This window comes from Spizellomyces punctatus (assembly GCF_000182565.1).
Source record: "Spizellomyces punctatus DAOM BR117 chromosome Unknown supercont1.18, whole genome shotgun sequence".
Lineage (NCBI taxonomy): Eukaryota > Fungi > Chytridiomycota > Chytridiomycetes > Spizellomycetales > Spizellomycetaceae > Spizellomyces > Spizellomyces punctatus.
The window spans coordinates 321,097-335,065 of record NW_015971554.1 but is presented as its reverse complement, the minus strand read 5'-3'; the positions used below and the strand labels follow the sequence as shown (position 1 = coordinate 335,065).

The 13,969-nt window shown below is 47.9% G+C and overlaps 7 protein-coding genes across 7 annotated transcripts; 3 read left to right on the top strand and 4 right to left on the bottom strand.

Annotated features, from left to right (window-relative positions):
* Positions 1–40: 40 nt before the first annotated feature.
* On the bottom strand, positions 41–3,772 carry SPPG_07958 (uncharacterized protein). Its single transcript, XM_016756109.1, has 11 exons — positions 3,536–3,772; positions 3,324–3,475; positions 2,958–3,258; positions 2,436–2,826; positions 2,088–2,369; positions 1,960–2,025; positions 1,737–1,897; positions 1,235–1,674; positions 974–1,178; positions 761–912; positions 41–683 (listed from the first exon to the last, which is right to left on the bottom strand). The coding sequence occupies exons 1-11, from the start codon at positions 3,634–3,636 to the stop codon at positions 172–174; spliced, it is 2,763 nt and encodes a 920-aa protein (XP_016604790.1). The 5' UTR covers positions 3,637–3,772; the 3' UTR covers positions 41–171.
* A 77-nt stretch (positions 3,773–3,849) lies between these two features.
* Positions 3,850–5,293, top strand: SPPG_07957 (uncharacterized protein). Its single transcript, XM_016756108.1, has 3 exons — positions 3,850–4,024; positions 4,083–4,304; positions 4,374–5,293. The coding sequence occupies exons 1-3, from the start codon at positions 3,874–3,876 to the stop codon at positions 5,144–5,146; spliced, it is 1,146 nt and encodes a 381-aa protein (XP_016604789.1). The 5' UTR covers positions 3,850–3,873; the 3' UTR covers positions 5,147–5,293.
* SPPG_07956 (lysophosphatidylcholine acyltransferase) lies at positions 5,290–6,407 on the bottom strand (the record flags this gene model as incomplete). The annotated part of the gene is made up of 6 exons (XM_016756107.1): positions 5,290–5,583; positions 5,643–5,765; positions 5,831–5,942; positions 6,007–6,088; positions 6,152–6,310; positions 6,377–6,407. 6 exons carry the CDS (start codon positions 6,405–6,407, stop codon positions 5,290–5,292), a joined length of 801 nt encoding a protein of 266 aa, XP_016604788.1.
* Positions 6,408–6,509: 102 nt separating this feature from the next.
* Positions 6,510–7,794, bottom strand: SPPG_07955 (uncharacterized protein). The gene is made up of 3 exons (XM_016756106.1): positions 7,287–7,794; positions 7,135–7,211; positions 6,510–7,069 (listed from the first exon to the last, which is right to left on the bottom strand). The coding sequence occupies exons 1-3, from the start codon at positions 7,350–7,352 to the stop codon at positions 6,604–6,606; spliced, it is 609 nt and encodes a 202-aa protein (XP_016604787.1). The 5' UTR covers positions 7,353–7,794; the 3' UTR covers positions 6,510–6,603.
* On the top strand, positions 7,696–8,780 carry SPPG_07954 (uncharacterized protein). The gene has a single exon (XM_016756105.1). The coding sequence runs from the start codon at positions 8,078–8,080 to the stop codon at positions 8,591–8,593; it is 516 nt and encodes a 171-aa protein (XP_016604786.1). The 5' UTR covers positions 7,696–8,077; the 3' UTR covers positions 8,594–8,780.
* Positions 8,781–9,661: 881 nt separating this feature from the next.
* On the top strand, positions 9,662–11,904 carry SPPG_07953 (uncharacterized protein). Its single transcript, XM_016756104.1, has 8 exons — positions 9,662–9,796; positions 9,856–9,925; positions 9,995–10,329; positions 10,413–10,494; positions 10,557–10,742; positions 10,805–10,998; positions 11,062–11,151; positions 11,207–11,904. The coding sequence occupies exons 1-8, from the start codon at positions 9,719–9,721 to the stop codon at positions 11,825–11,827; spliced, it is 1,656 nt and encodes a 551-aa protein (XP_016604785.1). The 5' UTR covers positions 9,662–9,718; the 3' UTR covers positions 11,828–11,904.
* Positions 11,893–13,920, bottom strand: SPPG_07952 (polyubiquitin-binding protein UFD1). Its single transcript, XM_016756103.1, has 12 exons — positions 13,747–13,920; positions 13,619–13,684; positions 13,478–13,556; positions 13,361–13,393; positions 13,169–13,290; positions 12,834–13,109; positions 12,709–12,780; positions 12,525–12,637; positions 12,396–12,469; positions 12,281–12,333; positions 12,104–12,221; positions 11,893–12,025 (listed from the first exon to the last, which is right to left on the bottom strand). Exons 1-12 carry the CDS (start codon positions 13,747–13,749, stop codon positions 12,015–12,017), a joined length of 1,020 nt encoding a protein of 339 aa, XP_016604784.1. The 5' UTR covers positions 13,750–13,920; the 3' UTR covers positions 11,893–12,014.
* Positions 13,921–13,969: the final 49 nt, after the last annotated feature.

Sequence of the window (13,969 nt, the reverse complement as noted above, 5' to 3'; positions counted from 1 at the left end):
AGGTTTCCGTCGTGGTTTGCGATGTGTCACAATAACGTCTCGGATGATGCGAGAACACACGATTATCTTGCAATCACGTCCAGTGTCCCACATCTTTCATGACTACTAATTCTCATCGGCAAATGCTAACACAGCAACATTACGAGCGATAAATCCACTGCCCAGATTTAGTTACAAAAGCAATCTACAAATCACAACCGCCATTTCCAAAAACATTGGATCCTCCAACATTGCTACATGCGCTCGTCTTCCAAGAAAATCAGTCGTTCCAGCCAAACTAGGGAACCAAACAATGTATCTCTCCACCTTTGCACCAGCAAGGACGCCCGACAAAGCAACCAGCATATCTTTGTATGCATCTTGATCACTTTGGTCATCTCCTGTCGACGCCGTTCCCTCCGCATCCACTCGAGAATAGGATTCACAAGAACCGAATACGCCAATACATCCTTGTCCGCATGCCCTCTGTATCTCTCTAGCACCTCCAAGCCCGATTAATGCGCTCTCCACGTCCGCGTACCCATCTTGCGAGGATGCCAACAATCGAACACACTTGAAGGCGCCTAGTGCTGACGCATTTGTGGCGAGTTTGTACATGAAGGACTCTTGTAGGTTTGCATTATCCTTCATTAACAGCTGATCTATGCAAGCCGAGCGGTCGATACACTGATACATTGTTGCCACTGTCAAGAAATTTTGGAATGAGGCAATTAGATTTACATCATATGCGAAGGCCTTGAAGCATTCAACTGGGGCTTACAAAATGTCAACAGTCGATTCTTTGATAGGGCTCCCGAAAGATGGGGCGTAGCTAACGTGATGAATGTGTCATACTTGTCCCGGAAAATCTCCATCCCAGGTTTTTCGATGGCACATCGAGCAATGATCCCTCCTAGCGAGTGACACACAAAACTGGATCCTGATATTACTTGCCTGCCAAACATACTTGCTGCTAGGTACTGTTAGTATTTACCTCATTCTCTCTACTCGCAACCGCTCTTCGGTCACAAACTCAACAATTTCCGACACCAGGTGATCCGCTAAAACAGATATATCATCAAGGGTATCCTCTTCGTTGCAATTGCTGTTCAGGAACACAATGCCATTGGATGGTATATTGAAGTTATGCCTTGCATAGATCACCTTGTTCTTGAGTTGCCGAAAATCATAAGCAGACCCTTTGAGATAAGCGATCAACAGAGGCTTGGATGATACATGATGTCGAATTACATACCCAAAAGTCCGTGGACGAAAACGACCAAATGACATCCGCCCCTGGTCACCATATCCGATCTGTTTGCAACCAACCACTCCAACTCCGTTTCGACATGATTGCCGGCCGTGTCACTGGAATTCACATTCGTAATCGACATATTATCCGACATTACACTTCGAGGAGGTCGGATACCCATCACACTAGCATCCTCATCCAAAAGAGGTGATCCCATCAGGCTTTTTACACTCGATTGCCCATACTCTGATGGTGCAAGGCTCAAACCACTGCTCATGGTCCAAGTACGCGGACGTCGAAACGCCGCAATGGATATTGGGGATAAAGGCCGGTCAACGTAAAATTGCAAGGTAGTTTGATCGATAACAATTGGAATGGGGAGCTGCCGTTCTTCAGAAACCAACATTGCTGGGAAGCGTTGACGTAAGATGCTCTCGTGAGCACTGCAGAAGGATTAATATTAGGGCGCAGAAAAATGAATCGCTGCTCTTCCGAAAATACCTACATTCTTGTAAGGCCACCACGCGCCGGTAGTTGGACTGCGGGTATAATGTGACGGCAGAATAATGAATAATTGCGTTTGGCCCACGCGGATCGCAGTACGGCAACCTCCGCAAGCGATAACATGACGTGCTGCTTCAAGAATGTCATCCATATCGTGCGACTCTACGATATGATAGCGTGTTAATGCAAACCTGTGCATAGGAGAAGAAAACAAAATACTGTACCAGATGTAGGAGCCGTTCTAGTAATTCACCCATTCTTTCCTCGAATATTAGCGAAGATGTTTCGGACTACTCAATACAAATCAGCACAGGTGGTCTCAATGTGGGACTCCTCTACCTTGTACACGTACCTGTAAGTATTCCTGTAAAATATCATCACAATATCTGAGTATCCGTAATTTATCGGCGTGGTCAATGGACGTATCGTCCTCATCTTCACCAAGCCCTTCCTCGGCACCATCCCCACCCAGTACACATTTGAAAACTGCCGCAATGTCATGAGCAGTCAGGTGCGCTGTTAATGAAGCGTCTTCTATCGATGAAACCCGAATATTTCCAACCAAAAGATACAAGGTCAGAAGGATATGCAGGCTTCGGTACACTAATTTGGTGTAGTACGTCCCAAATGCGCTCTGGGAGTAAAGGGGTTTGAGCTATGAGTTTTCGCGCAGGGGTATGCATACGCCAAACATACGTACCAATCCTCCATCTGCGGATAGCGGTGTGAATGGTGCGCCTGTATTACGCTCCCTGTGTAGTTCATCGGACAGGACGTCCGCCAGCCGATCATGTCTTGGATCCACTCCATTCGAGGAATCTGACGGGATCCATTGTTTCCAAAAGCGACCCAGCACATTTCCGAGCCCAGAATCCTCCCATATCACCGTTCTTGGTATTTCGACGGGATCGTCCATATGATATCCCAGCGTGGAAGCGGACACCAGTAAACTGCACGCAGAGAAGAAGGGACTGCTGAAACACACACTTGCATACTGATGCAACTGTGTAGACGGCGAATTCGATGACAACAATTTCGATAGACGAAACCGACGCAACTGCTGAAAGGTGAAATCATCCGGATTCGCCATCCTGGAGCGTAATGGGAGGGTTGAGGGATACATTTCGTAAGTTTGGGTCGTCAGTCAAACTAATGCATTTGTCCAGGCAAGGTAATGTTACGCTACCGGTTTACCCCAGAACTGAACCCCTACGAAACACACCTTTCATCTTCGCAATGCCATAGTTCAATATCAAGGTGCGCATCCCATTGGCCAGACTCATCTTCTAACGGTTCAATTTCACCTAGCGTTACGTCTAGGTCAATCCGGAAAACGACACCTGTGTGGAGGGCAACACGTTCCGCCTCGCGTGAGATGTAAAAGCTCTTTGTTATCCACACATTTGGCGTCGAGCTGTTTTGAGATGGGCGACATTTCCAAGAGCAGACTTGATGCAGAGGGCACTTTTGTCTTTGCATGACATAACTAGGAAAGCAGTTGTACCGGAGCTCTTTCGAAGTTTCTTCAAAAAGATTTATTGATGTGTAAAATGCAGTTGATGGCAATCTGATGCCGTTAGTAACTAACCTGCAACAAACGGTAGCACAGGCTCAAAGGATCCCTGTTCTTCTGTCGGTAATAAAATGGTAGGAATGCCATCGACTCGGTCACGCCTTATCAACCGACCCCGCTCGTACACAGGAACCAGCGCGTAAAGTCGACAATGGAACTGATATAGCCTAACAAGATGGTTAAGTCACCATGTACGCTAACCTATCCAGTAAGCGGTGAACTCTCACCCTCGTAGATACACGTCAATATTCGTAAAGTCGGCTAGCTGGAGCACAACCTCCACTGTTTTCCTTGGCTGCTTTTCGCCGCATGGCTTGGGGATGTCCATTCCTTTTGCACAGGCCGAACGAGTTCTTCCATGCAGCTACAATGCGAGCAACTTGCAGTTCCTGCTGCAGGAATGCAACACTGCTTTGCTTAGGAGTGTTCTGCTAGCCGAATGCCCTTCTGCCAGAGCAAAAACACAAACCATGTGTCGCGTGTTGCGTAATCACGATCGATTTATCAACCGCTCGAGGAGACCTTTTTGGGGCGGGCAGGCCGTAAACTTGCAAAACGACACACAATGGCTACGAAAGTTGATGAAACGCTCGCGTCCGACGAATCCAATCCTCTCATCGCAAGCGCTGGCTCGCTAATCATTGACGATATTGTCTTGGAGGATGGAACAAAGAATTATGGCGTGATGGGTGGGGCGGGTGCTCATGCGATCATAGGTGAGCTTTGTTTCGGTCTTTTCCGTCCAACTTTAACTTTGACATCAAGTTTATCCAGGTGCTCGTATTTGGCTGCCTTCACCTACATTATCAAAGAGACTCGGATATATTGCCAATATTGGGGATGAGTGTCCGCCAGATGTGGTGCCGAGATTGAATGACCTTCACATTTCATTATTGGTGAGGCGTGTATCGGGACAGCCACAGCCAAGGGCATGGAACACATTCGGGGCCGAAAATAAACCTGGACATCGTGCTTTCAAGTACCAAACCCCGGAAGGTACATGTAAGTTCCATTCTGCTGAGGGACAATTTAATATCCTGTTTGTTTGACTGGTGCATTCCTTAGAATCCTATGCACGTTTCTTTCGCGTTCTACCAGATCAATTTCCGGAAAAGTGGATTGACACCGTTGAGTACATACACCTCATCACGTCTCCAGCAAGGCTGATTGCTTGGGTAGAAGCCTTTCGAAAACGGCTACAAGGGCGCGCACAGAATCGAAGTCCCTGTATTGTCTGGGAACCATCTCCCGAATCGTGTCGGTCAACCAATTGGAACGAGTTCTTGACTGCATGCGGTTTCGCTAATGTCGTGTCGCCAAACCACGAGGAAGCAAAACAGCTTGCCACCGAAGCACTTTCTACTTGGAGAGTAATAAATCAAGCCTCGCGATCACCGGTTGGCAGGCAGGAGGTCAACTGTGCAATTGATGATCTGAATGAGCTTGTGTCGTGCATTCTTGCATCGCTTGAAGCCCTTAGAATTCCTCCGCCGACGCTTTTGTTAAGAGCAGCAGAGCGTGGATGCCTTGTTGTGCCACCGAAAGCGGTACCCGTTCTGGTGCCAGCTTATTGGACAGTTGTCGCCCAAGGCAATCCAACTGCAATTGTAGATGTGACTGGAGCGGGAAACTCGTTTCTTGGTGGGTGGATGGCGGGTCATCTCCTGTCAAATAAGGACCCCATTGCTGCAGCCTGTTACGGAAGTGTTAGTGCCAGTTTTACGCTGGAGCAGGTGGGATGCCCAGTGATTAAAATGGAGAATGGACGTGAAGTCTGGAGTGGATCCGATACAGCCATGGATAGGTTAAGTCGATTTCGGACATTGATAAACTTATAGTTGGCGACTTTCACTCAGTCAGACTAGAGAGATGCTCAATACAGAGGCGTGTTTACTATTACAATAGATGTACATCTAGTCGAATACCCTAATATGCCATGAAACAGTTGAAGAATTAAATACGAATAATGGGGCATCGGAGCTCAAGATGGATCTCCCATTTTAGGCGGCTCATCATCCACTCCCTTGAGCGGTCGTCCACGCGTCCTCCAGTCTGGATCTCCAATTTTCCTCTCCGTATCCCTTTGCACTTGCACAGTTTGTTGAAAAATGTAATCCGTTAGCCGAATACGGGCTTCAGTATCATCCAGCTCTTTAACAGAATCCAATATTCCATTGCTGCCAAAATCGATCGGTTCGCCAAATGCGAGAATTAGCTCCTTATTTGGACGGGGAAAGTAGAACTTTGTGTTCTCAGGCATGACGGACTCGAGGCCCTTGCGATGGAAAGAGTGTTGGTACCAATCCGCTATAAATATCGACTATTTTCCTACACCTTGTGCCAAAATGGTACGACTATTGGGGGTTGGCTTAATTCCATAATAAGCCTTGCTATTCCCCATCGGAAGGGTAACATGGTAGACTCTTGGTTTACACGTCCTTCAGAGAAGATGTGCACCTGGATCACAACATGAGATAACTTTTCCTCCATGGCAGTCATGTCTTGTCCCCTGTAAAACTCACCCACCCATTCTGGTTCAGTTTTTGAATAGCCAGGTCCATTGCCGGCTGATAGATCCCGTCACCCCTCACGATTGGAATCACTCGCCCGGAACCGAAAAACCATGCTGTCACACTATTGGAGCCAAAAGCTTAGATGCAATCGTAAACATTTAGATACATTTTCGGACAACTCATACCGATTACCGAAGCAAATCTCTTTAGCACCTAGTGACCACCTCATGCGGTGTTGGTCTGTCAATATCTTCCACGGCAATATGCCTGGCTCGAGCAACCAGTGGTAAGTCTCGCAATGGCGTACGTAAAGTCATTCGCGCCGCCTACCCCACAGCATAGGGTCATCCAAGACGGATAAATGATTTCCAACTGTTATCACAGGTCGGTGCCTCTGGTGCAATATCGTCTTGAGAAGCGCATGTTCGTTGAATGTATGCAAATGCGTATAGGTCTTGAGAAAGAGTTTGGCAACTGCTCCGACACTGCCTATTGGAAACGATAAGTCTTTGCTTTGTCACTTTGCGGACAGATTGAATAACTTTCCTACAATACTTCTTTTTGGCGACGCCAAATTCAGTGACATTTCGCCAAAGTGGTCTGGAAAGCGTTCAAGTTGAGCGTTGGATCTTCGCGGGGACCGTTACTATGGTCGGTTGCTATATGCCCACGTGCGGGGTGTTGTGGATTCGGTGAAAGCAACGAGAGTTTCCAATGTTCATGTAAGCCATTATATCTGCTATACTGAATCTACTACAAGTCTACAGAAATATCTCGACGAGTTATTTAACGACGGCAGAGATTCTCGCAACTACAAGCTGAAAATCGCCCTCCTGCGCTCCAAAAAAGCTCTGACACATAATTCCTAGGCCTTGGATGGAGCTAGCATCCAGTTTAGGGCCATCCACCTCCTTTCCCCTCCAGAACGGCTTAAAATCGTCCCACGGTGCAGAGAAATCGCCTGCATGGCCCTGGGGATTGAAGCTGTACTTGTATGTAAGACGAGAGTATGGATAGCTCGGCTTTTCGGGGCTAGTGTAGAGATTCAGCGAATAGGTTCTTTGATCCGATGCTGCAACCTGGATCTGAAGATGCGTATACAAAGAAAGATCCAACATCAAGTTCCCACGGGTTCTCTGAGATGCAAAGCCAGCTCCGCCGAGGATTTCCGTGTCAACGTAGCCTTTGAAGAGCACTGTGTTATTCTGAACAAGTTCCAGGGTACTTTCAGACGTGCCTCCTCGAACTCTAGGATTTCGTTGTTCTTTGTTTTAGTTCAACATACGAGAGGGACTATCGTACGCTATGCCTACCGATCATCTATGGCTTCCCATTCTGACACATTCCAAGGAGATGTCCCGCCAAAGAGGTCTAAACCTGGGGATATCGTCTACTGAACAGTGCATCAGGAACAGCGTTCGCAAAATCAAATAAAGGTCACTCGGCGAGTCCAGCCAGCACTTACTAATGGCGCCTGACGCCCTTGGATGCCGTCCACTAGATGTAGGATAATCACTATAAGCACGAGCATATTGCAGATCTGGACGAAAAATAGGAAATGGAGAGCCTTGCCCAGCGATTTTATATCACTTGGACGCGGCCCAAATCGATCGAAATGGCCAGGGTGCCTTTGGATCGGTCACAAATGTTCCTCATCGCTTTTCAGCACCTAATGACATTCTGCATGATATCTGCTTTGGGCATTTTTGACCATCATCGGGTTTTTGTGCGAACTGACATCGAGCCATGACAAGTAATCAAAATGCATCCTATAACGTTTGAAAGACATCTAATTGTAGGCATCGCTCCAACACTTGACCAACCCCCAAGAGCACTTCATATCCTTGATACTTGTCAGACGAACATCCATGTCCTGTCCTTTCAAGCATTTATGCATAAAGAAACGTATTGCTACGTATTGCGACGAGATCCTTGGCCTTGCACGTCTTTCGTAATCACATGGCTGCTATGAATATCCGCAAGCAAAAAGCAGCATTTGATCGCAAGCACTTGATCAAAACAAGCGCCGCCGCTTCTCTCGCCGTCCCTTTGACCACATTTTCTACGAACCTTGTCCGCCGCCCGCCCCTCAGCAGATCAAAACTCTTTGTTGGAGTAACAGAACGAAAACACAAGCGGCTTCCCCCTTGGACCACTGCCTTCACGTCACGTGTTCCGCAGCCAGCGCTTTTGAAAGCTAAAAGGTCTCGAGTGTGACTTGTTATCTCCTCGTTGAGTTGAGCATTTTCAAAAGCAATGGCCACGGATGTCGGCCTACCACTACCTTATACAGCAATAGTCTCTTCGTCTTCTCCCCAGCTACCGTCACAACCCCCCAATGCGTTGACTTCCTCCATCTTTTTCTCGCTTTTTCATCGGGACACGTCAAACCAGCCCGCTCCCCCGTACTACTATATACCACCAGCCGCTCTCCTCATAAAAACCCACATCACTATCCTCCGTCTCCTAGTTCTCTCTGCCCTACTGTTTGCACTGATCCCCGTTATTGCTCTCTTGGCTGCTCTTGTCCCACCACCAGCACCAACAATTCTCGTGGTAGTTTGCGCCTGCACGGTGTTCCCGGCCGCTATTACCGCGCTGACGATGGCTGTTCGCCGAATGCGTGAGGAGGAGGAACGAGTTCGTTGGGCGGGTGAACAGGTGGAGATGGATCCGAGAAGGCTGAGGCTGCCAGACTATGCGGACGCTGAGCCTCTGCCCGCCTACGAACCGAAAGTCGAGACCGCGGAGGAGACCCGTTTACTGACATAGTACTGAGAAATTGCTCTCCGCTTTCTTTATCGCACATCCTTATTGCCTTTATGAGGCATTTTCATATATATTTTCTTTGAGGAGCTATGATATTGTATATGCTAACAATAGACATTTTATCTCATTTGTATATTCCCTGGCATGTGTATGGCGGTTATTTCTGAACAGAGGTTGCTTCTTTGCTACATTAGGTCTCGCAATTGTTTCGACGTTGAATGGAGTTGATCTAGTTTCGTCTTGTCAGACCGATCCAGTTCGTGATCCACGTATTTTTCTATATGTCCAACAAAGAAAGCAGAAGTATATTTTGTCCGAGGCCATATATATCGGCGCTTTCATGTTGGCTATTATCAGTTTTTTTATTCTCTTCTTCATCCTTGTTCATTTAAGTTGATAGTAGACATGTTTTTCTGTCTTGCTAATCAGAACTTACCCACATCTAAAAAGCAGTATTCATTGCATCATGATGCAATCACACTATTACTCTCTATAAGCCAAGTAGGCCCATGGAAGCAGATGCGAAAGATGAGTGAGCGACGCAGTATCACGGTAGTCTCACTATCACCCTAGCAAAACAAGACAAGTCATCTTCTTGATGAAAAACAATGATCTGAAGTTATTAATGACCTACCAGACGAGTTGGCCAACAGATAGACGTAGATGAATCTATTTCCACTGAGCCCCTAAATAGAACGGATACTTGTTCCGTCTTGGAAGGATCCAAAACTGGTCCATCTTTTTTCATTCAGGGATTCCTTGTTTGTTTGTTATTGGACCATTTCCTCCAGGCTTTGGGCATCATACTTGACAACCACGTTTTCTCGCTACTCCTTCTCTGTTTAGAATGATAGATCACTTTACCGCAGTGCTGTCTGCAGCAGTTGCTCCGTGGTCAACGGTATAAAACGTTTGGCCTTGGCACGGGATACGTAAAGATGCTTATCGAAGGAAAAAGTGTCCCTTCTGGCGCTGGAACCTTCGTCACTTTCCGATCGGTTAGCTAATCGCATTCGAATGCTGGTTAGAATCATGGACGGCTGCAAATCGAGAAAGTTGAACGGGTTGCACGGGGGGAGCAACGAGATTCCTTTACCCTCAAAGATCACACATTTCACGGTTGGAAACATGACCTACAACGCAGTGAAGCCACCAGATGCTCTCACTGGAGAAGCATCATCTTCTATTGCACCTGCATCAGCTGCGGTAAGTCTTGTCTTGGACATGGGCTGGGAGAGATGCTCACATTGTGGTGTCTTGCATAGGTCGACTACACAAGTGCTCTCGAACGTGCAAAAGCGATTGCGGCACGTCTGACAGCTGCTGCTGCAAAAGGTGAGGATAAAGCGTACATTTCTCTGATTCACTAGGAGAATCCAAGAAGCTTACTCTTGTTTATCACAGGCGGCGATACCAGTAGTGGTGATGCAAGCGGTCAAGGTGTAAAGCGTAGTCACTCAGAGGTGGATGACTACCGTCCACCTTCTTCAGGATATAGAAAAGAAGATTACCGACGAGACGACTTCTCGTCGGAGCGGGACAACAAGAGGCACGCTTCGGACTCTGATCGCTATGACCGTGACGACCGGGATCAGTATGACTATGGGAGTCGAGACGGTGGATCGGGAGGACGACAACGCTACGGCCTTGGTCACTCTGAAGGAACCACATCGCATTACGGTCCTTCTTCAAGCGCGTCGTTGAAAACCACCGAAGAAATAGCGGTGCCAAATCAATACGTAAGTGCGATTGTCGGTGGGGACTCGATGGTTCGTGCGCCACTTTTTGTGTGTGCGTGCAGGTCATGACGCCGTCGATGTAGGTTGGTCTCGTCATCGGTCGTGCTGGGGAGAACATGAAGAGGATTGAACGAACCTGCAATGTCAAGGTCCAGTTTGCTCCAGGTATGCATATCAAGGTTCTGTTACTTTTATTGTAGTTGGTGCTGAGTGTTATTTTTTATTAGCGGGATCTGAGCCTGAAAGGCGAACCACTATAACTGGCAATCCGGAAGATGTCCAGCAAGCCAAGAGCATGATCCTAGAGCAAATTAATCAAGGCTCTGGACCACGGGGGCCTCCCTCCTCTATGCCCTCGTACGGAGGGAACAGCAGCACCAATACGGAAACAATGAGCATCCCTGCCCACAAAGGTAATTGTCAATCGATATGGTCTTGTGTTATCGTCGCCCTCACTACATGTCTGTCGGCGCAGTTGGTCTCGTCATTGGTCGCGGAGGGGAAACGATTCACTCTCTGCAGGATCGCAGCGGTGCAAGGATCGCAGTTATGCCTGACTCTCAGAGCGATCAGCCCTCCAATCTTCGACAAATCAATCTATCTGGATCGCCAGAAGCCATTGATATGGCCCGAGCTCTTATTGACGACTTAGTAAATGCTCCGTCCAGGGTATGTTTCAGCGGATTGGCAAAATTAGGTATTTCTACTGATATTAATTACTATACGTTCTAGCCCGGAGGTCCTGGAGGTATGTCGCAGCCCTATGGCAACCAATATGGCCATGGTGGGAGCTCTGAAACTATTAAAGTTCACACTGAAAAGGTTGGTTCGCCTGCATTTGGGTTTTCTTGGCTGCAGTATATAACCACACGATTAGGTCGGGCTGATTATTGGACGCGGAGGCGAAGTAGTCAAGAACATCCAAGCAACGTGTAATGTCCGCATCCAAATTGAACAGCAAGCCGACCCCGAGGGGAACCGAGACGTCACTATATCAGGCCCTCAGGAGAATATCGATCGTGCCAAAGAAATGGTCATGGACCGCGTTCAAGGACGCAGGGACAGTAACCCTCAGTACGGCTACAATCAGCAAGGTTACAATGGCTACGGTAACTACGGCAATTACGCGTCAGGAGACAACACTAATGCTTGGGGAGCTGCTCAAGGTGGTGACGCGACTGGCGGTTATGCTGCTGGGACTGCAGGGTATGACCAGAGTGGGGCTGCAGGTTACGCAGGGTGGGATCAGAGCGCTTATGGACAAGGGTATGAAGGGCAGCAATACGACCAGGAAGCTTGGAATGCTTATTATCAGCAGTATTATCAGCAGTATCCGGGTTACGGTACTGAAGGGTATACTGGGGCAGAAGCCAGTGGTGCTGATGTTGCCCCTCCTGGATCACAGGGCGCTGGCGCGCCCGGTGTGCCGGGCACTGGTGCACCTGGCGCGGACGGAGCCGATGCGGGTGGAGCGAACACAAGGCAGGAATCAGCTTAACTGCATGATGTGGGGTGGTGGGCTGTAACTGGCTTTCGTATAATATCATTTCTTGATGAATTTGTCTGGGACCCAAATCAGCAAGTTGTTATTGTGATTTAAACTTGGTTTCACTGGAAAAAAAGAGCAATGCAAATAAAGGGTGGGATTCCATTTGACCCTTATGTACAATACAGGTAACCAAGTATTATTTAGGACCTATCCTCCATTTATCGCAGGAGTGAAACCTTTAGGACCAGGTAGACACACAAGACGGGGCTGCACTGATCAACTTACCACTCGATGACGGGCCGCTGCTCCCCGATGCCGATCCGCCTCCACTGCTACCAGTGCCCCCACCCCGACGGGCTGCTTTCAGGGTTTGCCCTTGGCCAGTGAACGTCGTCGCGGATACCTGTAACAGAGATCAGCCATATATATGAACAAGATTGGACACAGCAATACGGGACATACCGCGTCCGGCTCGGCGTTGGTGTTTTTCTGTTTGAGGGGAACGACAGGGTACCCTAAACATCATGTCAAAAAATCATTTCCGAAATGGACCCATCAAGAAAGAGGCTGATCGTACCAAAAAAGAGTTTTCCCGGAGGTAGTCGCAGGGCAGCAGGAATTGGTGGTCCATTCGCACCCGATGTTGTGTTCCTATCCATTTTGTGAGTAAAACGCAGCGGCATGGCTTGATTTCGGACAAACTTACAAAGATGAGGTTGCTGGTATTTTGCCACTTAGCCGTTGCCCGGATCCCCCAAACGGCACAAAACCAATCTCTTCAGCGATGGTGTGTTCTGCGATGCGCGTTGTGCTCCCTATCTGGAAAGTCCAGTGTGTTTAGATTTTGCTTCGCCGTATATACGCACGATGGCGGCAGTGGCCTAGCTCACCAGTGAAGGCGTCGGTGTAGATCTTGCTACAGGTGCTGGTTCTTGGTACCCCAAAGGCGCTGCGAAATCAACCTGTAGATGCTCATGAGACCTTTGCTAGAGAACCGCGGAGAAAGAGATCACACCTCCAAATCCGTTTCCACAATCGATATCCCTTTTCCAGCTGGCTTGGTCTCCATCACCAAAATATCAAATAATTTGTCATTATACTTGAATGTAATGATATCTCCTTCCGTCAAAGTCGAAAAGTTGCGCAAGGCTTGCTCAAGTACTGCTTTAGGGTCTGTAATGTCCAGAAAATCGACTGATTGCGGCTGGATCTTCACAAATGTGCCCAGGGGAAGTTCGACGTTCTTGATTTGCACGAATTGGCCCTCTTCCAGGAGCAGTGCTTGCATCATCTTAGGAGGAGCGATAAGGACTTGTGTGCGTGCGTTTCTGACAGTTATCAAGGACATACCCATTGTGGTACATATACTCTTCCTTCCTCGGCTGTAAACTCAAGCACGCCAGAGTGGGTGACTCGCTCATGAGCGGGATTCGTGAGCTGGAACAACATGGGCCAGCTGATATGTAGGGCGGCTTATGGAAGAGTAGGAGCGGATCAGCAGCTATCAACAAGCGAAGCAGTGAGTCCAATCGACAGGCTTACAAAGTTTTGTCAGTGCAGATTGTGGCATGACGACTGCGGGCACGCAAGCAGGTTCAGTTCCGGTAAGATTTGCGAACCCGTAAACGAAAATCAGAGTTTCACACGCCAAAAACATACTCTTTCCGCCATATAGCAATTCAGGTCTCTCGCTCCTTGTCGGCATCATCGCTACGGAATAGCATCGGAACGTTTCTGACTGTAATTGTAACCAATGGTAAACATATGTCGTAAATCGGGCAAATTACGAAAACGGCTTACAAAGGACCCAGCTCCACCCATTCCTCCGTGCATATACTGATGCGCTTCATCGTAATATCCGTCATACTGCAAGGAAATGAATCAATCCCGCATCGTACTGAACATGACTTTCATTGTTTCTTCCCCACCATGTTGAACAATCTTCCACCCCAGAAAAAGTCAAATACAGCGACAGATAGCCAAAAATATACGAGATATGTGTGTTCTAGTTGCCTCTACTTCGTAAAGAGCTGTAATCCAACAACAAAATGAATGGAAATCCGCTCGTCGAAAACACAACTTTTGTCAGCGCTTTGGTGATTTTACATGACGAACGCTGGCAGTTTGCTCGCGTCAGATCTTTCAACCCCA

Coding starts and splice junctions, on each gene's coding strand:
- SPPG_07958 (XM_016756109.1), bottom strand. CDS start 3,636: ATGGACATCCCCAAGCCATGCGGCGAAAAGCAGCCAAGGAAAACAGTG. Junction 3,476..3,535: donor ATTGACGTGTATCTACGAGG/GTGAGAGTTCAC, acceptor CCATCTTGTTAG/GCTATATCAGTTCCATTGTC. Junction 1,675..1,736: donor CGTGGTGGCCTTACAAGAAT/GTAGGTATTTTC, acceptor ATCCTTCTGCAG/TGCTCACGAGAGCATCTTAC.
- SPPG_07957 (XM_016756108.1), top strand. CDS start 3,874: ATGGCTACGAAAGTTGATGAAACGCTCGCGTCCGACGAATCCAATCCT. Junction 4,025..4,082: donor GGGTGCTCATGCGATCATAG/GTGAGCTTTGTT, acceptor AAGTTTATCCAG/GTGCTCGTATTTGGCTGCCT. Junction 4,305..4,373: donor CAAGTACCAAACCCCGGAAG/GTACATGTAAGT, acceptor TGCATTCCTTAG/AATCCTATGCACGTTTCTTT.
- SPPG_07955 (XM_016756106.1), bottom strand. CDS start 7,352: ATGCTCGTGCTTATAGTGATTATCCTACATCTAGTGGACGGCATCCAA. Junction 7,212..7,286: donor AAGGGCGTCAGGCGCCATTA/GTAAGTGCTGGC, acceptor ACTGTTCAGTAG/ACGATATCCCCAGGTTTAGA. Junction 7,070..7,134: donor TGGGAAGCCATAGATGATCG/GTAGGCATAGCG, acceptor ACGAAATCCTAG/AGTTCGAGGAGGCACGTCTG.
- SPPG_07954 (XM_016756105.1), top strand. CDS start 8,078: ATGGCCACGGATGTCGGCCTACCACTACCTTATACAGCAATAGTCTCT.
- SPPG_07953 (XM_016756104.1), top strand. CDS start 9,719: ATGACCTACAACGCAGTGAAGCCACCAGATGCTCTCACTGGAGAAGCA. Junction 9,797..9,855: donor TTGCACCTGCATCAGCTGCG/GTAAGTCTTGTC, acceptor TGTCTTGCATAG/GTCGACTACACAAGTGCTCT. Junction 11,152..11,206: donor TTAAAGTTCACACTGAAAAG/GTTGGTTCGCCT, acceptor CCACACGATTAG/GTCGGGCTGATTATTGGACG.
- SPPG_07952 (XM_016756103.1), bottom strand. Junction 13,394..13,477: donor ATTGCTATATGGCGGAAAGA/GTATGTTTTTGG, acceptor GCGTGCCCGCAG/TCGTCATGCCACAATCTGCA. Junction 12,781..12,833: donor TTGTGGAAACGGATTTGGAG/GTGTGATCTCTT, acceptor GAGCATCTACAG/GTTGATTTCGCAGCGCCTTT.